This window comes from Dromiciops gliroides, chromosome X, assembly GCF_019393635.1.
Source record: "Dromiciops gliroides isolate mDroGli1 chromosome X, mDroGli1.pri, whole genome shotgun sequence".
NCBI classification, from domain to species: Eukaryota; Metazoa; Chordata; class Mammalia; order Microbiotheria; family Microbiotheriidae; genus Dromiciops; species Dromiciops gliroides.
Window position 1 is genome coordinate 51,565,708 of NC_057867.1, and position 23,373 is coordinate 51,589,080.

The 23,373-nt window shown below is 44.8% G+C and overlaps 1 protein-coding gene across 1 annotated transcript; it reads left to right on the top strand.

Annotated features, from left to right (window-relative positions):
• The first annotated feature begins 291 nt into the window (after nucleotides 1-291).
• Nucleotides 292-17,524, top strand: CD40LG (CD40 ligand). The gene is made up of 5 exons (XM_043974892.1): nucleotides 292-447; nucleotides 3,128-3,256; nucleotides 9,922-9,964; nucleotides 14,160-14,225; nucleotides 17,157-17,524. The coding sequence occupies exons 1-5, from the start codon at nucleotides 292-294 to the stop codon at nucleotides 17,522-17,524; spliced, it is 762 nt and encodes a 253-aa protein (XP_043830827.1).
• The last annotated feature ends 5,849 nt before the right edge of the window (nucleotides 17,525-23,373 follow it).

Here is a 23,373-nt window from a genome sequence, read left to right on the forward strand (position 1 = left end):
CGTCTCAAGGCACGAATGAATAGATGGAAGAAGCAACTCGTCTCTTCTTTGCCACCCAAAGGGGGAAAGCCTGGAAGTGAATGGTATGGGTGCAATTAAAAAAAAAAAACAACCCTTTACGTAACTTTTTTACTGGGAGAGAACACCACGAAGCACATTTTCCAGGAAGTGTGGGCTGAGCTGATTGTGTGCTCTTAACTAATCCTGAGTAGGGTAGCAAGTACGCCAGCCTTCTAATGCTGCTTCTGCAAGCTCTTCTGTCAGAAGATAGCATTTCAACTCAATCGAAGCATGAATGAACCATACAGCCCACCCGCTCCCCCAGCTGGGAATACCATGCCTGCGGCCACCATGAAAATCATTATGTTTTTACTTACTCTTTTTGTTGTTGCTCAGATAATTGGGACGGCGGTTTTTGGTGTCTACCTTCATAGGAGGCTGGATGAGGTAAGACCAACTGCAAGGCTTGATGAATTGGGTTGCTTGTTTCTCTTGGTGACATTTTGAATTTTAAACGTTTGGCTTGAAACTCTACTCAAATGAGGGAAAAGTGTGGAAGTCAGAGGTGGATAATATTCTTCCCCTACACATTTAGTCGCCTCATCAAGGATTTCTTGTCCTTCAAATTCTTGTTCCTTACAGAAAGTTTCCTGCAAAGAAAAGTCACTTTTGAGAGGTTTTTTAATTGAAATTTACAATAGAACAGCTCATTAGCAATGGAGAAGCTCATGTCAAGTGAATATTTCATCCTATTTTCAATTAGCACAGACACGAGAGGACAAGAATATTCTGTCAGTAATTAAAAGGCATTCTTTGTGGAATCATTTGTGATAAGGGAGCAAATTGATTTTTTTCTCTGAAAAATAGCTTTTATTTCTATAGCACAACCAAGTTAACAAAGAACTTTCCTTCCAATAATCATGGTAGGCAAGTAGTGTCAAGAATTTTTTCTGCCTCCATCTGTAATTTCATCTAGATCAGGAAGGGCTGGCATGGAACTTGGGCCCCTGCTGCATATAACAGCTATTCTTTTTTTGTGGGGCAATAGGGGTTAAGTTACTTACCCAGGGTCACATAGCTAGTAAGTGTTAAGTGTCTAAAGAGAATTAGCTGGGGCACTCTAAGAGACGAAGTAACTTGCCTACAGCTGTACAGCTAATATCATAAGGAGGGCTTGAACTCAGATCTTCCTAACTGTAGGTTACAAAGGCCACTGTAGGTTAAACTTCCTCTCAATGCCAGGATGGTTATCCCCACTTTAGAGATGGTGAAATTAGGCCTCACAGAGTTCGAACAGCTCTGAGAAAATTAGGTCTACAGCCATGACTTTAACATAGGTCTCCTGATTCCAGAAGCCAGCATCCTCCCCACTACGCTCTATTGCCTGTCTTAGATTGGTCTGTGTCCTTCAACACTTAGGTTCAGAAACGAAGAGTAGTCAGGTAACAGAGCAGGTCAATTTGCATTCTTAAGAAAACATAACTGGGAAGATGCATTTTGTTTCCACCCATATAGCTCCCACTCTCACTGACAGGAGAGACAGGTTGTATCTAGAGGATGCCACTCATTTTAATGAAAGAGGGACGATCCATACAATTATTCATGTGTTTGCTTCTAAGAATATGGATTTTACTACTATGCAAGTAGAACATCCAGGCAACTGAATTCTTCATCTGTCAACCTGTTGTTTCCACGTTATGAAGGTAGCCATCAACACAGCCTAGCGGGCATAATGGCAGCTCTAAAAATAGGCAGGTGGATGTTGGAAGCAACGACCAGGGTGCTGATGGTTCAATATCCAATTAACAAGGAGATCTAGGGAAACTTTGGGTTAGGCCTTTGTCAGTCAGGTGTCTGGTCACTTGACTGTTTCTGGAGGTGAAATATCCCTTCTATCCATGTATCCACAGCTTTCCTTGAGTGCCCATGTCTAGTCAGATAGCTAAAATGTCAGAGTCCTACTTGAACGCTTCATCACAGTGTGCAGGTGACCCTTGGGTTCTTGGAGGCTCTGCCAGTAGAGCACAAGCTTTGGCAAGTCCTACCAAGCTGAGAAGGACTGAGCCTAGTGTCTGGCCGTGGTGATGTGCTATATCTGTCTGTTGCCTGAGGACCAGCATAGCTAAGCACAAAGAAAGAAGCTCATTGCCCAAAAGATGACTGCAAGGAGATAGAGTCTTTAGCAATGCCTAACTCATGAAACAGTTCTCAATGCCCCAATGGTTTATAGTAAAAGGATTTTACAGCTTAAATTCCACATATTTAAATCTCCTCAGACATGCAGATCATTAGGACTTGTGATGACATTTTTAGATGAAAACTTTTGATCAGGTTTCAAAGTCATTGGTATCTGGTGTGGTGGGAAAAGGATTGGACTGGGAGTCTAAAGGGTCCGGGTTCAAGTCCTTCTTCTGATCCTTCCTGGATGGCCAAAGTCAAACCTCTTAACCTGTCTGGCCCTCAGTTTCCTCATCTGTGAAATGCAGGGGTTAGACTAGATGGCCTCTGATATCCTTTCCAAATAGAAATCTAAGTTAACTGAAGTGCAATAAGTTTGAAAATTTGTTTTATTTTTCTTCATAATATTTTATTTTATATTACTTTCATCTACTAATCTATCCCCTTTTCCTTTCCCACCCAGTGAGCTATCCTTTGTAACAAAGAATAAAAAAGAAAGAAAAAAGCAGCTCAATAAAATTACCCAACACACCAGTCCGGGATATGCAATGTTCCACACCCCTAGTCCCCCAGCTTTGCTAAAAAGTGAGCAAAGCACATGAAAGGAAACTTTTTCAAACAGCCAAATGCTAACGTGTGGTTGTAATATAACAATTATTGTGATTGTGGTCAGGGGGTGTCATTATTTTTTTTAGTTAAGTTGCAACTTCTGCCTAGGTCCCATTAATGCATCAATCATCCCAAGATACTTTGCTTCTGGCTTGGGAGGAATTAAAGACCTCCAATTCCCTCAAAGTAGGCTATTTTGTGCCATTATTCACTATTTAGAATTTCATGGGTGTCACCCCCCCCATCCTCCTTTTTTCCCAAGCCCCATGGTGGGGAAGTAGCATTCCCTGGGTGCACCCTCAGCCTCCTGGTTCTCATGTCTCTGCTCTTCCACAAACAGGTGAAAAAGGAGATGCATCCAGAAGACAGTGATCTGTTCATGAGGATGCTACAGAAATGCAGCCAGAAAGACTCCCCCATGTACCTGAAATGCCAGGAATATCTACCCAAGTTTCAGAAACAACTTAAGGTAAACGCTTTCATCAATGTGACTACTTTTATTGTCTATGTGAGTCTGTGGAACTTGGTAGTAAGAGCTGGAGATGAACGGGACCTTAGGGGCCATCCAGTCCAACTCCTCATTTTATGGGAGTTGAATGACTCGCCCAAGGTCACTTATGTAATAAATGGCAGAACTGGGATTTTAATTCAGCAACCCCAAAGTCATTTCTCTTTCCATTACACTGTCCAAGTCTAAGTTCCCCGTTTTACAGATGAGGAAACTAAGGGCCAAAAAGGTTGAGTGACTTGCTCACACAGCTAGTATGCAGCAAGGCTGGGATCCAACCCTAGATCAGCTAAATTCAGGGCTTGTTCCGATCCGCTGCACTTAATCATGTAAGTTTTAAATGAACACAAAGAAAACGCCACAAGAAAGGCAAAACTGATATAGGAAATTTATTGTGAAGAATCAAAATTCTGGAGCCAGGGAGGTCTGGGTTCCAAGCCTGGCTCTACCACTTAACTCTTTGATTTCCTGGGTGGCCAGACCACTGGTGTCCTACCAGGCTTTGGACTGACTTAGAATGCCACATATTTATATTATCTATCTTCTATTGTATTTGTATTTATTTTGTAAAGTATTTCCTAAATACTTTTAAATCTGGTTCTGATTGAACTTGGGAGTGGCACTACTAGACTAGATGACCTCTACGGGTTCAGGCACTTATAGATATCAGGGTCTCCTGTCAGCACCTCCTGTCGGACCCCTACAGCTATAGGAGCCCCATTCGTCTCGAACCTGGAGCTCTTCCTTCTCTGTCTGGGTAGCTATATTGGTGAATTTCTGAGGGATTGGCTGATGACGGGGATCCCGCACTTACAGTGGACCTTGGAGGCCATCCCTTCCAACCTGCCTCAGTATGACAGAGCGGCCATATTGGATCCTGAGGGCAGCCAGTCTCTGCTCCAAGCAGCCCATTCCCTTATTGGTAGGAAGTCTGTCCTGATACCAAAGCAAAATGTACCACTTGGCAACTTCCCCCTGTGGTGTCTAGCTCTGCCCTTTAATAATAGAACACTCTCCGAGACTAAAAGGTCTTTGGGATCCAAAAGAATGAATGGCTAGTGCTACTGATTGAATTTCAAGCTGAGTGGGGATGATACTGGGGACTGGGTACAAGGCAGGGTCAGTAGTACAGAAGGAGACCCTTCTCAGGGCTTCATCCCATAGGGTTTTGCCTAATTCAGTCAAAAGGTTTAGAGCCATCTAGTCCAACCAGCTCATTTTACAGATGAGGACACTGAGGCTCAAGGAGGTGATATGACCTCCCCAAGGTCACATGGGTAGTAGAAGGCAGCCCCAGGATTGATTCCAGCTCAGGTCCTTTCACTCCAAATTCAGCACTCTTCCTCCTGGGCACTGTATTGATAGGCCTGACATGACGCTTAATTTTGCATCTTCAAATTGGCTTAAGGATACTAGGCCACAGTCTCTGTCTTGGCTAAAGCTCATGCAGTGGAAAGAATGCTGGATTGGGAATCAGAGGACCCATGTTCTGGCTCTGCCATTGACTACTGGTGGGACCCTGGGGAAATTACTTTCTTTCCTCGTGAGCCTGTGCTCTGTGATTGCAAATGTTTTGGGTTGTCTATCCACCTGGAATTGAGACAGTGTCTGTGAATGTGTCCATAAGGAGCATCTCTCAAGAGTGGCCTGGATTCCTTGTCCCTGAAGGCAGGGACACAGCTGGGGCCCAGGATCTGCCCCAAGGGGCCCCAGGAACCTTCTCAGCTGGGAAGGGACTTAACTCGGGCATGTCTTTTCTGTCTCTCTCAACTGACTCCCTCTCCCATCATCCCCTTCCTGCAGGGCGCTGGCACACTAAGCTTTGCCCTAAGCTTTGGTGAGGCCATCTCTCTTGAAGCCCCGTCTTGGGCCATTAGCTAGGCCACAGTTTGCACAGGCAAAGTGCTTGCAGTGTAGCAGATGGGAGGTCTCTGACCTCCCCCACCCCGAGTATATACTCCAAGGGTTTACTCCAGTATTTAGGGCCCACAGGAACCCCAAAGAAGCCCCCACTATCCCATGCTTACTGAGTTCTTTACACAAATCTAGGCATCTGACTGGAAGTCCCTTGAGGACAGAGGTTGATGGGAATCTTTGGATCATTAGTACACTGCATGTTCCCTTGTACAGAACAGGTGTTTCTTACTAGCTGTGTGACCCTGGGCAAGTCACTTAACCTTCATTGCCCCCCACAAAAATAGCTTTAATATTTCATTTTACAGTTTTGTTAATAATAAAAGTCAAACTCACTGGCCTATCATTTACAAAAAAAAAGAACAGATGCTTAACCAATGCTTACTGAACTGGATTGGATTGGACTGGATTGGGTTGGACTGAATTAGAGAGACCTTCAATCCCTTCAAACCTCTCGACCAGTTTAGCATCTTTACTTTTAGACTGGAAACACCAATTCTGGGCAATATCTGAGGGTAGTGAAAGGAATGGGGGCTTCTTGGAAAGGACCACAGGCTAAATGAGACTGAGATCATGGGCTTTCTAGCCCCCACCTGACCACCCAGGAGCTATCTGGCTTTAGACAAGTCACCCCCTATCTCTATGCTGGCATTTTAAAGTTTGCAAAGCACTTAAATATATTCTTTCACTTAACAGTCCTCCTGTGAAGGAGGTACTACAGGAGTTCTTACCTTCATTTTACAGATGAGGAAACTGAGGCATGGAGCATTAAAGTGCTTTGCCCAAAGTCATAGAGCTAGAATTTGAACCCTGTCTGTCCTCTGGGGCCTTAGAGCCAGGCTCTTTTTCCTTTGTAACTGAGGATGTACCCTGGATCAGGAACTCTTAGGTCTTCTTCAGTTTGGACATTTTACAAATCCTGAAATAAATAAGGGCAAAGTCCTTAGCAAAAACCACCTCCTCCCCCCCCCAAAAAAACCTTGCTGAATAATACAGAGAGTATTTGCCAATGGATGCCCCTCCATTGACAAGGAGAGTTCTAGGCTGGCACTGTGAATACACTCTGCCCTGAATTTATGCCAGCTACCTGAGGCTTCATCTAAAATCAGCTAACCCGGCAGGGGTGTAAGAAGACCCCAGGTAGGACTTCCCTTCTGAACTCTTGGTTCAGTTGGATAACTTCAAGGTGTCAGCCCCAAAGGGCACTTTAGGAGGCTGGCTCCCTGAACCAGTAATGGCTTCTAGCATGATAGCCACGGAGTTGAAATGCTTAAACACCAAATCTGCTTTTCCCAATGACCCTTCCAGTCGCCAATGAAAATCCTCTGATTTCTTTTTTTTCTTTTATTTCCTGTTTCCTTTTCCTTTTTTTTTCTTTTTGTTCTCCAGCTCTTGTGTTCTTGCCCAGGGTAATGAGTCCAGACTACATTTCAGTTTTAGTTTTCTTGGTCAGTTAATCAACATGCATTTATTAAGCACCAAACATATACCAGGCACTGGCCAAGGCCAGCTTGCTAATTTTCCGGGCCACTGTGTGCTTTCCCAATGGCACAGAATTCTCTGAAGTTTATACTTCAGGGGGTTCTAAGCTGTGAGGCTGGGGTAGGGGTGGGAATTAGCAGTCCAAATGGTACCTAAATACATGGTGAGTAAGAAGTTGACCAAAGGGGTAGAGGCAAGCAGAGGAATTTCCTTTCCTCCCTTTCTCCCTGCACGTGGAAACCTTATAGCATCATAGATTTGAAGCTGGGAAGCATCTTGGGAGTTATCTCTTCTAACTCCATCATTTTACAGTTAAGAAAACTGAGGCCCAGAGAGGTTTCATAGATTTAGCACTGGAAGGGACCTAGGATCATCAATTCCAGGCCTCCTCTTTTTACAAATGAGAAATCAAGTCCCGGAAAATGGAAGTGACTTGCCCAAGGTCACATTGCTAGTAAGAAGCAGAGCTGAGATTCAAACCCAGAAAATTCAGGGCTCTTCTCCTGGACTAGGCTGCTCCTTAGAGCCTTGAATCCCTTTTTTGGGGACAAAGCTCTCTCCATAAAGACAGAGAAGGCTTACAATTAACATACCCCCTGGGAGACTGAACACAGACACTTAAAATGGGACATTGGAAAGGACTCAACAAAGCCTCTTCCTGAGGACAGAAGTTTGGGGGATTGTTTTTGTAATCCATAGAGGGGTGGGGTGGGAAAGGGCTGGAGCACTAGAGGCAACCTCACTCAATCCAGCAGGGAGGCTGGGACCAGAAAAGCCAACCTCGGCCAACCCCCCAAGCTTTCTGGAGGTCTATGCCCAGCTCACCTGAAAAGTATCTCAGCCACGATCATCATCCCCCCCTTTTTTCTTCTTTTTTATAAGCGCTCTAGTCATTTGTTTATTGGGTCTTGAGTGTATTTTTTCCTGTCACCACATTTTTATGGTGCCAAACTCGGGCTTAAACAGAAAGTTGAAACTCATCTGCTCATGTAAGCAGTTAAAGGGGCAGATGGCACATTGATCTTTGTAACTTCCAGCCTAGGCCCCGGCAACTCAATTCAATTCCTTTCAGTTCAGTTCAGTTTAATTTACAGCAATTCAATTCAGTTCAGTTCAATTCAATTCGGTTTACTTTGGTTCAGTTGACAGCTCAGTCCCAATTAGTGCAAATAATGAATCTCCCTGAAATGATTTCATTACTCAAATTTGCACTGCATATTTCCATTGGGCTGGAACTAATTACCATATTTTGCATAATTATAATAGTGCAAATTCAAATACATCAATAATTCAGTTCAGTTCAATAATTGTTGTGACAAAAAGAAGGTTCCATTTGGAGTCAGAGGTCCTATGTTCAAATTCTGCCTCTGACACTAACTAGCTATATGACCTTGGGCAAATCACTTGACCTCTCTGGGCCTCAGTTTCCTCTTTGGTAAAATGAAGGTGTTGAATGAAATAATCTCTGAGGTTCCTTCTAGCTCTAAAGTGAAGAGCCTATGAATAGATACTTATTAAGCACCTATTGTATATTGTGGTGACATAAAATTGTATATTGTAGTGAAATAAAAACAAGAATAACCCCTACCCTCAAAGAGCTCCTAGTCTAAGGAGGGAGGGAAAGAGGACAACACATGCAAAGATAAGAAATTGTACAGGGAGAAGGAAAGACCTTGTGTAGGTGGTAAAATTCATCTGAGCTGCCTTTTGAAAAAAGCTAGACAGTCTTTCAAGTCAGGGTGAGGAGGGAGAGCACCCCAGGCATAGGGAACAGCCTGGGCAAAGGCCAAGAGGCAGGAAACGGGCATCAGCCAGTTTGGGACAGAGAATTCCTGAAGGCAAGCAAGACAAACAGGAGAGGACTTTATGTACGTCGCAGTCTGAGTAGATCGTACAGGGCCCTGAATGAAATCATCTACTAAGCCAACAGAAACACACTTTGCATAAAGCAGCCAAATGATAGGACTCTATTAACAATTTATTCCATCCAGTATTGCTTACAAGAAGGTGTGTGGCAGCTTTCTGAGCAGATGTTAAGTCGAGCAAGTTGGGCCTCGGACTCTGACTCTGCTCTTCATCTCTATCCTGGGTTCTTCCTGCCCCCCAACACTTCTCAGAGGACCCCAGGCTCCTCCTCATTCGATTCCTCACAGCCCTAGGCTTCCCATCTTTTCAGTAGTCCATATGAAAAGGCCGTTAACAGGCAACTATTAGGACCCCTGTGTCCATTTTAGATTCCAGTACCAGCTCCAAGTGTGAAGTGATTCTCCCATGCATTGTCACCTGTCAGATCCAGGGGGTTCAATGTCCTGGGGGTGATCAACATCATAGCTTTTTTTCAAGGCCACAAACATTTATCAAATACTTGTTATATGCCAGAAACAGTGCTCCCAGTAAGGACTACAGAAATAAAAAAAGGACCTGGCACCTGCCCTCAGGATGTTTACTATTTAACAAGGGGAATAGAATGTATATGCCTGACCAAATATGACGGAAGGCAAATGATGATAGGAACAGAGAATTCCAGATGAGGGGCTAGAAGAAATACTGAACAAGGAGAGGGAAGGACCACATTTGGGGTTAGAGAATCCAGAATTGAATCCTAGCTCTGCCTGTTTACTACTTGTGTGGCCTTGGGCCAGTCCCTTCCCCCTCCCTGGGCCTCAGTTTCCTCTTCTGTAAAATGAGGGGGTTGGACTAGTTGGTTTCTGAGCTCTCTTCCTGGTCTAGACTGAGGATCATATATGTGACCTTGGGCAAGTCACTTGTTTCCTTATTCTCAATTACCTGTAAAGTGAAGGTGTTGGCCTAGGTGGCCTCTGAGCTCAGCTTCTTCCAGGTGGAAAGTCTATGATCACATTTTAATCCTCTGATGACTTTGGGGGTGTTGGGTTGAGGAGAGGGTTGTTTCATGGAGGAAGTGCTACCTGAGCTGAGCCTCTGATCTGAATAGGCTCCTGGAATGGGGAGGTCTTAAAACTGGACTTTTCTAGATCACTTCCTGGGCTCGAGACCTTAAGGAAGGCCTGGCCGATGGGCTCTCAAATATACACCAGGACATTAGTGAAAGGTTCAGGGACCGGGAGAGCAGGTGCAATGGGAGGTCCATTGGTGGGAGGGGGAAGGAGGGAACAAGAGGACAATATTGGTGCAGGACAAGTGGTCCTCCCAGCTGCCACTACCGCTCCCTACTGCCCCCCAGTGACTTTTGATGTTTCTTTTCATTTCAGCCTGAGGAGAGCCCCACAAAGGAGATGTTTGAGAGGCAAAAAGGTAGGTGGCCTGGGATATTTTCTGGGAGCTCTTGAAAAAGGAAAGGGACATGGGGCAGCTAGGTGGCAGTGGATAAAGCAGTAGCCCTGGATTCAGGAGGACCTGAGTTCAAATTTGGCCTCAGATGCTTGACACTTACTAGCTGTGTGACCCTGGGCAAGTCACTTAACCCTCATTGCCCCACCCCCAAAAAAAAGGAAAGGGACAATGGGTGAAGGTTGGAGAGGTGGGAAGGAGTGGGTACAACAAATGTTTGGAAGTGGGAATTGTTTTGAACCTGGAAAATACAATTAGAAACAAAGGACCAGGGGCAGCTAGGTGGCGCAGTGGATAGAGCACTGGCCCTGGATTCAGGAGGACCTGAGTTCAAATCTGGCCTCAGACACTTAACACTTACTAGCTGTGTGACCCTGGGCAAGTCACTTAACCCCAACTGCCTCACCAAAAAAACAAAACAAAACAAAACAAAAGAAACAAAGGACCTCCTTCCAGGGCCCTGGTTGCTGAGGGTGGCTCCCTGCCTTTGAGGGCCAGAGGAATCTGGACTATGGCCCTCACCAAGCGCTGAGGAAGCTAGAGACCATGTAGTCCAACTTCTTTATTGTACAGAAGGGGAAAATGAGGCTCAGGAGCAGAGATGATGATAGCCTCATAGGCTTTCAGCCTTGGAGATGAATCTTGGCCATTTTATAGAAGAGGAAACCAAAGTCTAGAAAAGCTAAATGATTCACCCAAAGTAACATAGGCAGTCAGTCTGAAGGTCATCCATCATCAGGGGTGGGATTTGAATCCATGTCCTTGAACTGCAGAGCACAGTGCTGTTTCCACTATACCACAGTGCCTCTAAATCCATAGTTTTAGGATCTAACCCTTGCTCCAGGTTGATTCAATTCAACAAGCTTTTTTGTTCAAAGGTCCCAGTGTGGCCAGGCATAGTACTAGGTGCTATGGTACTGAAGACTAAAATGAAAACAGTCCCTGCCTTCAAGGAGATTACACTCTCCTGAGGAGACACAACTTCATATAGATCAGGAAATACAAAGTATACACAGAGTGTGTAGTGCATTATCATTTTAAGGGGGAGAGAGCATGGCCAAGTGGGGAGATCAGGAAAGGCCTTGTGTGCGAGGTCTTGCCTGAGCTGAGCTTTGGAGGAAGCCAGGAAGCAGAAAGGACCATACTCATGTCATTGGATGGTGATATTTGAGCCACAAGATGGAATGCAGAACTCCATCCTGGTGGCTCTTCATCCCTCTGGATGACTAGGAAGGTCCTCCTAGTGGGAACTGAAGTCAATGCCTCAGAGCCCTTGGAAAGCCTAGAATCTGAGGCCTGGAAGAGCTCTTTGCAGTCCAAATCTAGTTCATCCTCTCCCACAATGCAACTTGGCCAAGACAGTGGTCATCTGGCCTCTGCTCAATTACATCCAGGGCCAGGGGGCTCATTTCAGGCTGGATATGACCTCAGTTGGCCCTCAAACCTATAACTATTGGAAGAATGTCCAGTGCCGGACAGCTCACAGGCATCAACCTCAGGCAACAAGCCAGCTCCTTCCATTCAGATGTTGTCTCCCTGCCCCCCTACTTCCCCTTTAAGTCTCCACTCTGGGCTTAACCCCCAGTTCTTTATATTTTGTTTTTGTTTTTGGTTTTTTTTGTTGTTGTTTTTTGTGAGGCAATTGGGGTTAAGTGACTTGCCCAGGGTCACACAGCCAGTAAGTGATAAGTGTCTGAGGCCAGATTTGAACTCAGGTCCTCCTCACTCCAGGGTCGGTGCTCTATCCACTGTGCCACCTAGCTGCCCCCTCCCAGTTCTTTATATTGATCCTCATAGGACACGGAATTGGACACAACACAGTCCATGTGGTCTAACCAGCACCATCAACAATAGAACAATACCCAGCACTTAGCACAGTGCCTGGTACATAGTAGGTGCTTAATAAATGCTTATGGACTGACTGACCTTCCTCTCTCCTCTTCCTCCCACCCCTAGCAATTATTTCTCTCTGAATGGGGGCTGGTGACTGTGTGCTGGTAAATGTTTACCAACTGATCAAAAAAACGTAGTCCCAACACTTGGAAGTTTAACCTGAATTAGCATCATTTTCTCTATCACTTTCTTAAGCTTAGACAATCAACAAAAGTAAGTCAAGCCCAGATTTGTAACAATTTCAAGGTATAAAATTTTCACAATGAAAATTTCATAATCAGATCACTTTGAGCTGGCTCCAGCACACCCCTAATTTTCTCAGGCAAAGGGAATTGAACTAGGAACAAATGGGTGCAAGTTGCAGAGAAGCAGGCTTTGGCTTGGAGGGAAGGATAAACTTCCTAAAACTTAGAGCCATCCAGCAGTTGGGAAGCAAGGCCTTGTGGTGGAGTAAAAAGAACAATTGTTATGGAGTAAGAAGACCTGGGTTCAAATCCTGAACTGTTCTCTTATAACCTGTGTGACCTTAAGCAAATTGCCTCTTGGGGCCTCAGTTTCCTTGTCTGTAAAATGAGGACACTGGACTAAATGGCTCTCAAGCCAGCCCTTCTGGCTCTCAATCCGTGAGCTATATTACCTGTGCCCCATAGAATGGACCTCCTCAGGACTCAGTGTATGGTACTGGAAGCTTTCAGTCAGGGTCTTGATGATCCTTTTAGGGTAGATTCATGCTTCAAGTATGATCCCATACTCTGCCACTAGGCCCTAGCAGAAGGCCTCCTGTTTGTCTCCAGTTGTTAGGCCTTTCTCCCAACTCCTCAGATTTCTTTGACTATATTTTGGACTTGCATTTGAGAAGCAGCATAACATGGTAGCTAGAGAAAGGGCTGGCCTTACAGTCAAGAAGTCCTGCTTCGGGCACATGCTAATTGTGTTACCCTGATCAAGTTGCTTACCTTCTCCATTGTCCCAGGCAATGGTCGAAGATTACAGACAAGCTGTTGACCTATATTAGTGAAGGGAGTTTCCACACCAGGATTTCTCCACACTGATAAAATCAATGATCTAGACTAAAAGAAAAAAAATAGTATTATTTCCTTATCTGGGTACATGCATTCTAGCAGTAGACTAAAAGCTCCTTGTCTTTGTATCCTCAGCACTTGGTACAAAGCTGGCTCACAACAGGTATTTAATAAATGCTTAGTGAATTGAATTAAATTGAATCGTATTCTATGTTTCCTTATACTTGGAATACTACAAGATAAGCAAGATAGTCACGTGCTCACAGGGCCATGCTTCCCATCTCTCACTAGTCCACAAAACTCTATAAAAGTAATAATGTCGGGGGGCAGATAGGTGGCACTGCAGTAAATAAAGCACCGGCCCTGGATTCAGGAAGACCCGAGTTCAAATCTGGCCTCAGACACTTGACACTTACTAGCTGTGTGACCCTGGGCAAGTCACTTAACCCTCACTGCCCTGCAAAAACAAAAGTAATAATGCCTGCTGTGTACAATGTCCCCTGCTGGGCATCATCTCTGCCCTCCAGGAGCTCACAGGCTAGGTGAAGGGAGAAGACAGGAAACCTAGGAAATAGGGAGAAACAGTGGCCAGCGGGGCTGAGCGTGTGGCAGAGCTGACCAGCAGGATCTAGGTAGCTAGATGTGGGTCAAAGCACTGTTAAGGGGGACAGCTAGGTGGCACGGTGGATAGAGCACCGGCCCTGGAGTCAGGAGGACCTGAGTTCAAATCTGGCCTCAGACACTTGACACTTACTAGCTGTGTGACCTTGGGAAAGTCACTTAACCCCCACTGCCCAACCAAAAACAAAACAAACAAAAAAAGCACTGTTAAGTACTCAGTGTCACTTAACCATGTGCGTGACCTTGGACACTCAATTCTTCTCTCTTGGCCTCAGTTTTGCTATCTCTTAAATGGGCAGGATGAACTAGACAGCCTCTAAGTTCCTTCATTTTCTCAATCACTGATCCAAGGACAGATTGTGACCATTGTTGATGGTATTGGTGTGGGAGGGGAGGTGGACACCAGCAGCAATGAGCAAAATGTAATAAAGGCCAGATATGGGCAACCCATTGTGCTCCCCCTCCTTAGGCACAGGAGAGGAATTGTGTTCCATGTGAGACAGTCAATCATACCTCCCTGATTTGCTTAGAAGACTTGGGCATATGAGAAAATTGAAACATGAGATCTCAGCCCAGTTGGATATTTGTGTCTGACACATCTCCTGGCTTTTATTTAATTTCAGGAGATCAGAAGCAGCTCCCAATTGCAGCTCATCTGACAAGTAACACCAACAGTAAATCAACAGCTGGTAAGTCTCGTAGCATTCACAAATTCAATTCCCACTGAAGTCATCACATTGGTTAAGCCAGAGTTGTTTTTTACAGAACACTGGGTCTGTTTCTCTGGGGTCTGACTGACAACCCATCCATTCCCCCTCCTCCCCATTTGTCTTTAAAGAGAGCCCCAAGCACAGAGGAGTCTGGGAAAGACAACCAAGAGATGGGAACAAAGCTTCCATCTTCTTTCACTGCCTACTCCCAAATGGTCTAATATTAGGGGGAAGGATTGGTGGTGTTTGGTCAACTCAGAGGAAACACCTAGTGGACAGACTCCTTGCCATTAAACCAACCCACAGCCCAGCTCCTACTGTCTGAAAAATGAAGGCTGGCCTTCACATTTATAAAAATGGGAGCCAAGGGACACTTATTCCCATCTGTTGATCCCCCTACAGTAAACCCTAGCCTTATTATGGCCAGCCCCAGGGAAATTAAAGGTAAAATCATTCTACAAAGATCAATAGATGGTAACGTCAAATTTTCCAGTGAAGTAAGAACAGATGATGTGTTCTGATCTCTTCACCTCTCAATGATTTTATTTCCACAAACGTTCTTCTAGTATTGCAGGCTCTATTTTTTTTTGTCCTGAGTCAGGACATAGTATCTGCCTGGCACTGGAGGATGGTTTGCATCTGATAAAACAATGGAAACAAAGTCACCAAGCACAAAATCTCCAGCACCACACCCCCTGTCCATATAAATGCAGTCCAAGATTGTGACCCCAAGAGCAGAGGGCCAAGCTTTGGTTGTCTCTAAAGGCCCAGGATGGAGTGACAGAAAAGGGAGAGGGCAGCAGCTTAAAAGCCAGGGTCCTCACATGGTACGAAAGAGCACTTGGGGGCTTTGAAGTCAGAGGACCTGGATTCAGATCCAGGCTTTACTGTTTACTGCCCTGTGGGGCCATGGGCAAGTCCCTTCCCCAATCTGGGCCTCAGTTTCCTCATCTGTAAAACGAGGAAGTTGCTATATGGTCTCTGCAGCTCTAAACTTATGATCCTGTAACTGGGACCATTTATGGTCATCAAGTGGATTCCAGTGTGTTTAGGCAAAAGATGAACAGAGAGCCCCAACACGAACAACTTTCTTCAAGAATTCTGTTTCTCTAAAAGGGATCTGACTCTGCCACTAACTGTATGATAATGAGCAAGTCCCTTTCCCCATTCTGAGCCTCAGTTTCTCCAGCTGTCAAATCATACCAATAATCTGTGTACTATCCACCTGGCGGGGGAGGGGTTATAAGGAAAGTCCTAAAGAAATGAGGGTCACCATTTGATGGCTCATGTTTCCTGGTCTTTGGATGTAGTTCCCTGAGAGAACTAATATTAAATGAGTTCGATTTTAGGCCTGCGATTTCTGTCATTCTTCTCCCATAGGAACCCCACAGGTTAGGGGGGGGGTGATTAAGCCAACATTTCCCATCCCATTCTGTGTTGATTATTCATTATAAAATGGCCCAGATGAGAAGGAACTTTTCCCTTAATTGTGAATTGAACATTCTGAACCAGTCACATTTGAGAGTGATTGATTTGGCTGTTATACATCTCTTAGAGGGGAGCTGGTGGTCCGTAAGGCCTAAAGATTTCAAGTTGTTCCCCATAACACTTAAAGTTGTGTCTCCCCTGATTCTTGGGTCTCGATATGACATGAGAAAATTGGTTTGCCACCCTGAGGGGTGTGCGCACACGTGCACGCACTGGAGCTCTGCTCAGCCAACACAATCTCAAGTTCTTCCCCACTAAGCCCCCACCCCCGCCAATCGAACTCTCTGTGGGAGCTGAGATTGGAAATCTGGCGCACACACCTGCCACTTTGAACCCCACTCAGCCTGAGTTGAGAAGATGGTGCAGGGCGTCACTGGTGGGTGCTTGGGCTCAGCCACAAGACTACCGAGGCTTTTGCATACCACCAAGCTTGCAAGGCGCTGGCGCCCACTAAAAGGGGAGATCAAAACAGACGGGGAACTTGACAAGTTGATTTTCATACTTCCTTTCCTAATTTTAGTCCCCTCAGTGGGAGGCAGGCCTGCTTTGCATTAGCATCATTAGGGAGGAATAAATCAGCTCTTGCCTTGCTGGGCCGTGGCTGACAAATGGTGTATGCTGTAAAACTGAAGTTTGCTGTTGACTAACGGCGGGATTGGGGTATTTGTTTTGAAGGAGTCGTGAGGCCTTGGGTATAATTGTTTTAATCTCCCCTACTTATTTTTAGATATATAGGTATATACATATGTGTATACATACACAAACACACATATATATACACAGTGTATATATGTGTGTATGTATACATATACAATGTGAATATAGATATGTATGCACATGTATATATAAGTGCATATGCATACATGTGTGTGTGCATATACACACATACACATTGGCTAGGTGACCCTGGGCAAGTCACTTAATTTCTCAGTGTCCCCGAGTGACTCTCCAAAACTAGAGATTGCAGAACAGGTGCCAAGCCACACTGGGAGAGGGAAATTTCCCCCCTAGGAGTGCCCCCCCATCAATGAAATCCCAGATCCAGATTTAAGATTTTGTCCACGTGGAATCTCTCAGCATCGACACAGCCTGACAACTCACTTGTAACTTAGGATGGTAAGGGAGCTGTCTGAGTTGCTATAAGGTTCGATTTACTTGCCCCATGGTCACCTACCAGGCATGCCTCAGAATCAAGATTTGAACCCAGGCCTTCCTAAAATTGAATAGATCTTGTCAGTGACAGCTCCTCTAATTTCCACACATAAGGGGCATCTTTTGGGGGAACTTTGAGACCTTCTAGTCCAACCCCCTTTAACAGGAGAGGAAAATTCCATGGCCTCATGGTCTTAGTTTTTTCCCCATTAGAACATGAAACATGAAATGCATTTCAATTGACCTCTCTGTTTTCTCTTTCCTACACAGTTCTCCAATGGGCCAAAAAAGGATATTACACCGCAAGCGACTCCTTATCCTATAGTGATGGGAAACTAACGGTCCAAAGCTCGGGATTTTACTATATCTATTCCCAAGTCACCTTTTGTTCCACCCGAGAAGCTTCTGGTCAGGCGCCATTTATAGCCAGCCTTTGTCTGAAATCAAGTGGATCAGAGAGAGTCCTCCTCCGAGCAGCAAATCCCTACACGCCCTCCAAGCCTTGTAGGCATCAGTCAATTCGCTTGGGAGGAACATTTGACCTTCAACAAGGTGCTTCAGTGTTTGTCAATGTGACCGATCCCACCCAAGTGAGTCACGGGACAGGATTCACATATTTCGGTTTATTTAAATTGTGAAAAAAAAAATGTAACTCCTCATGTTGTGGCCAAAGATGATGCCATCAATCTTCGCCACATAGAAAAAAGCAATTCAAACTAAACCCTTTGGAACTGACTGGGCTTTCCTGGCTTGGACTATTTATATTCCTCGGACTTTCTTTCATCAAATACTATTTATTATGTACTCCCACGTAGGCAGTGCTGTACATACTAAGGGATTCCCAGAGCGAAACAGAGACAGTCCCTGCCCTACAAGGGTTGTGGCTTAAAACACATGAAACTGAGGCTGTGGACCCCACAAAGAGCGAGAATGAGAGGACGGAGATGCACAGAGACAGAAAAAAGAGATAAAGACAAGAGGGATATAGACAGAGATATAAAGTATACATCTGTGTGCATGTGTGTGTGTGTGTGTGTGAGAGAGAGAGAGAGAGAGAGAGAGAGAGAGCAAGCGTGCGCCAGGTCTCAATTAGTACAAATGAGTCTCACTGCATATTTCCACTGGACTGGAACAAATTGCCCCTTTTATATCATTGTAACTTGGAATAGTGTAAATTCAAATACCCATGACTATTTCAGGGGATTCGTTATTCATACTAATCAGGCCCTAGTTTTGACATGTAATATCTAAAGTCTTCCAGTGGGCCGTACATTCAATCATCTCCAAAGGTGAGCAGGGGGGGAAGGGAGATTCCATGCCTCATGTTCATTTACAACCAACTCTTGCTTATGGGCACAAACCCAGAGGTTGTGAACAGCAGAGAGCTGACAAATCTGACTTCTGTCACTCATGCCAACACTTAGTTCCACACAGTTGCTTATCCCCATCCATTCCCACCAAGGATCCTCGTGGGCAGAGGGAAGCAGCCCTACGACCAGTGAGGTGGCACAGGGGAGTAGAATGATCTCTGGGTCCTATAGAGAATCCCTATTTTGACCATTGGGAGTTGACTGTGCTCATGGGAAATCTATTGTATCCAGCTGTAGTCTTCACTGTTTCCCAAGTGAAATTGTGATCATCTTGTTATTTATTTTTTGAGTAATAAATGTTACTTAATGTTATTGCCATTTTGTATTTCCTAAGACCAAACCCTCCCCTCCCCACCACTACCACTACCAATGCAACTGCTGCTTTTAGAGAAATATGCCAATCTTTTGTGATATGTTTTGGCACTGTAGTCTCAAGCTATTTGCATGTGATAGCCACAACACAGATGTCTTCGGGAGGATGTACACAGTGTCGGTGACATCATATAAATTGTCACGGGGCGAGGACAAGGGGGTCCATGAGACCATCCCAGTGTTTCGGGAGACTTAAATCCAGGATGATTTGTGCTTGGTGACCCGCTGATTGGCATCAGTGAAGAGCCTTACGTCAACACCAGTCGCATCTCTCCTCCAAACTTATGTAGGTCAGGGAGGATTTCACCCAACATCTTTGGGTAGCACTGACACATTCAGCAAGGAACTGGAAATAGTCATGGAGGGCCCCACATACGTAGGGCCAGATTTAGCTTCCCAGATGCTGAATTTGGCAGAGACGAGGGAGTTGAGGAAATCTCAGAGAGTGACACCAGATTCCTGGAAGGAGCTACCATAGTTCCCTGTTAGATACAATTCAGGTAGGAATTCCTCTTATATGCTTTTAGCTTATAAGGTTATGGGATGAAAAACCGCATATTGTGGTGAAAAGAGCATGGGGTTTGGAATCCAAGGACCTGAAACAGAATCCCTGCTCTATTTAGTACTTGTATAATCTTGGGCAAATCATTTACCCTCTCTGTGCCTCAGTTTCCTCTCCTGTAAAATGAAGGGGTTGGAGTTGATCACTTCTAAGGTCCCTTCCAGTTCCAAATACTATTAAGTCATCCATATGAAGCTCCAGAAAGAGCTCCAGACTGAGTTTAAGGGAAATGTTGATGCATCAAAGGTAGAAAACCCAAAGGGAAAAGTTTCTCATGTGCGAATGGATTCAATGCAACTAACATGGAATAAGCATTTAATTTGTGCAAAGCACCATGCTAGGGATGGAGGCAGCAAGGTGGAGCAGTGGACAGAGCACTGGCCCTGAAGTTGGGAGGACCTGAGTTCAAATCTCACCTCAGCCACTTACTAGCTTTCTGTCACCCTAGGCAAGTCACTTAACCCCGATTATCTTAAACATCTGGGGCCATCTCTAGCCACCACTGGACCCAGATGGCTCTGGAGGAGAGAGTGAGGCTGGTGACTTTGCACAGTCCTCCCTCGCTTAAATGCCAGTCATGACATCTCCTCCCAATGTTATGGTCCTCTCAAGAACAACAAAGGACAAACAACAACAACAAATGCTAGGGATTCAGTGATGAAAACCCCAAACTAAAAGTAGTTCCTGCCTTCAAGGAGCTTATAGTTTAATAGTGGAGATTCCTGAATGCAGGAGGAAAGGGGCAATTTGCCTATAAAACCCCCACTTTGATACACAAGGAATCACATCTGGTCCAACCTACATGTGACCAGAATCCCATTTATACCACTGACAGCCACCCAACCTTTGCTTGAGGACCTTCAGGGACAGACAGCTTGCCACCTGCCATGGCAGCTCTCATCACTGGCAATTTTCTCCAAGCACTGAGTCTAAATCTGCCTCTTGGCAATTCCCTGCACTGCTCCTCACTCAGCCCTTTGAAGCCAAGGAGAACAAATTTTCAATCCCTCCTTCACATGATAAATAAATACTCATACCCTTGGATGATGCTTCTCAAGAACAACGAGAAGGATCCATCTTTCCCGAGATGTGTGAAGCTCAGCATCCAGGAGAACAGAGGAGTTCTGGCTTTCTGGAGACCATCCATTGGGCATTCTGCAAGAACAATCAATATCCCTGGGGGCCTTCACAGATTGGCCTTTAGTTCTCTCAGTGAAGCGGCTTACCTCAGGTAAGCCAAGAGTAAAGGTGCTCCAGGGAACCCCTGAGAAAGGAAATCTCACTTGCAGGAACAAAGTAATGAGAGAAGAAGGTGGCAGTAATAGAAAAAATTTAAAAGGGCTCTCACTGCCTGGATGGACCCTGAAAAAACAGCTTTTTCATAAAAGACGTCTCCCTCCCTCTTAACTTCATCCATATTCTCTATTTAGTGTCCGTGTATATGCTGTTCCCTCCTAGTACAATGGAAGCTTCCTGAGAACAGGGACTATTTCATTTTTGTTGTTATATACCTAGCTGTGTGCCTCACACACAGTAGGTACTTAATGGTGCTGGACCTAGGATCAGGAAAGTCTGATTTCAGATCCCACATCAGACACTTAACTAGCTTTATGAACTTGGGCATAAAATTGTGCCTCAGTTTCTTCATCTGTAAAACAAGGGTTTTAAGGATCAAATGAGTACTTTGCAAACCTTAAAGTGCTATATAAATGCCAGCTCTTTTATTCACAATAACTGCTCAATGACTTGACATAAGTACTTTTAAATTGTTTGCTGAACACCTGGATGATTTTTCTCATGAGTTTTCTCGTGGCACACACCTCCTTTTATTCTGGAAATAGCAATCGGCCGACAGCCAGCCCTCACAGAACGCCACATCTCCACGCCCTGGACCAAGTAATGGGATCTATCCCAAAGGCTCTTGACAAGCTAGAGCCCAGAATGCACAAAGATGGTCGGAGTCAGCTTAAAATGGCGGAACCCTCTGAAATTACCAGTTAGCAAGCAGTAAAAGTACAGACAAGAGGTCTTGCCCGTGTGGTTAGACCAGAGGAAATCCTGTTGTGACACCCAAGTGAAAGAAGAAAAGAAAAGGGAGCTTGACTGTGAGAGCCAGAAGCAGACATGAGAAAAGAAGGAAGCTATTGGGGCGATGGACTGCCCATTTAATAACTTTCACCACTAAACAAAATTGAGGCAGGAGTGCTTATTAACTTCTCTTAAGTGGAGTCCAGTGTAGTAGAGTTTTTATGTTTTGGTCGTTAGCCTCATAGGATGTTGGAGCTGAAAGAGGCCTCTGAATGCCCTCTCTTCCAACTTCCTCATTTTACAGAGTAGGACACTGAGGTCCCAAATGACAATGCTGTCCTTCACAAGGCCTGGCCAATTTTACCTCCAGAATCCAATTCATAGGATTATTTGGGCACAGATTTTGAGCTCGAAGGGCTCTCAGGAGTCATCTAATCTGAACATCCCCCTTTTTTTTTTGTAGTGAGGCAATTGGGATTAAGTGACTTGCCCAGGGTCACACAGCTAGTAAGTGTTAAGTGTCTGAGGCCGGATTTGAACTCAGGTACTCCTGACTCCAGGGCCAGTGCTCTATCCACTGAACATCCCCCTTTTTGATCGCTGAGGAAACTGAGACCCATAAGATCACCTACCCAAGATGACCCTGGTAGTCAGGAATAAAGTTGGGATTTGAACCCAGATTCCCAGATTTCAGATCCAGCACCCCACTCTCTCATCCTAAGAATTCTCTCACTGGAGTCTCACTATCCCTTCGGAGGTCACCATTATTCTATTTTAAAGATGATGAAACTGAGGCTTAGGGCCTCAAAAACCAAAGGGGATTTGAGAAGAAATTTGAACTCAGGTCTGTCTGAGTCCATATCCAGTCCTCAATCCACTCTATCTCTGCCCCCACTTTCTTGAACGCCAAGCACCAAGCTATGTACTACTACAAAGACAACATCAAACTAGCTCCTACCTTTAGGGAGCTCACATTCAAAATAATAACAATAATAGCTTACCATGAACTTATAGAACTTACCATGAACTTATAGAACTTACCATGTGCTACACAAATATTATTTCATTTGATCTTCACAACAACCCTTCAAGGTAGGCACTATTATGATCTCCATTTTACAGATGAGGAAACTGAGGCTCAGGGTGATCAAGTGACTTTCCTAAGGTCACTCAGGCAGTAAATAGCCAAGCCAGGATTCGAATCCAGATCCTCAAGAATGAGTCAAGAGTCCTTTCTACCAGTCATATCTCTGACTAAATGTTGGGTGACTACATGGGATACGAAACCTGTGTCTATCATACTGGGTCTCAGTAATCCTTTCACAGATGACATATATCTTAGGCCAAACATTCAGGAAGTTCCAATGATACTGATGGGACAGATGTGGAGGTTCCCTTGTTAAACCTTTCTCCATTGGTTACCTATTGGTCACTCACAAATCCTATTCTCATAACAACCTTGTGAGCAAGGTACTTCCAGTGTATTATTCAACTCCATCTTACATATGAAGAAATCCATACTTGGAGAGGTAAAATTTGAAGCCCAATCCTTCAAAGTCTAGCTCTCTAGCTACTACTAGCAAGCCATGCCAATTGAGGGCAAGGATTACTCTGTGACAAGTCTTCATGCTCTCTTCCTGACAAGATAAGCTATGTGGGTAAGACTAATTCAATGTGGTGCATTTGGAACTGGTTAGATGGCTATACCCAAAAGCTGGTCCCCAGCAATATGGAAGGAAGTCTCTAGTACAGTACCCCAAGGATCTGATTTATCCTTGGCTCTATGGTATTCAATAGTTTTATCAATGGCCTGGATGAAGAAATTGTTGGCACACTTATCTAACGTGTAGCTGGCACAGACTGGGAGGTACCAGCTAACATACAAGATGACAGTCAAGATTCCAAAAGGTCTTAATGGATAAGAAGAACAGGCTAAATGTAACCAGAAGAAAGTTAATAGAAATAAATGCAGTCTTATACTTGCGTTAAAAAATCCAACCTCCCAAGCCCAAGATGAGGAGAACATGGCTAGATCTGGGGGTTGGGGGAAAGGGGGCGGCTTAGAGGTCGGCAACCTCAATGATGAAAAAGTGTGCTATGGAGGGGAAACAGCCAATGTGGTCTTGGCCTTCATTAAGCGAGGGAAAGTGTCCAG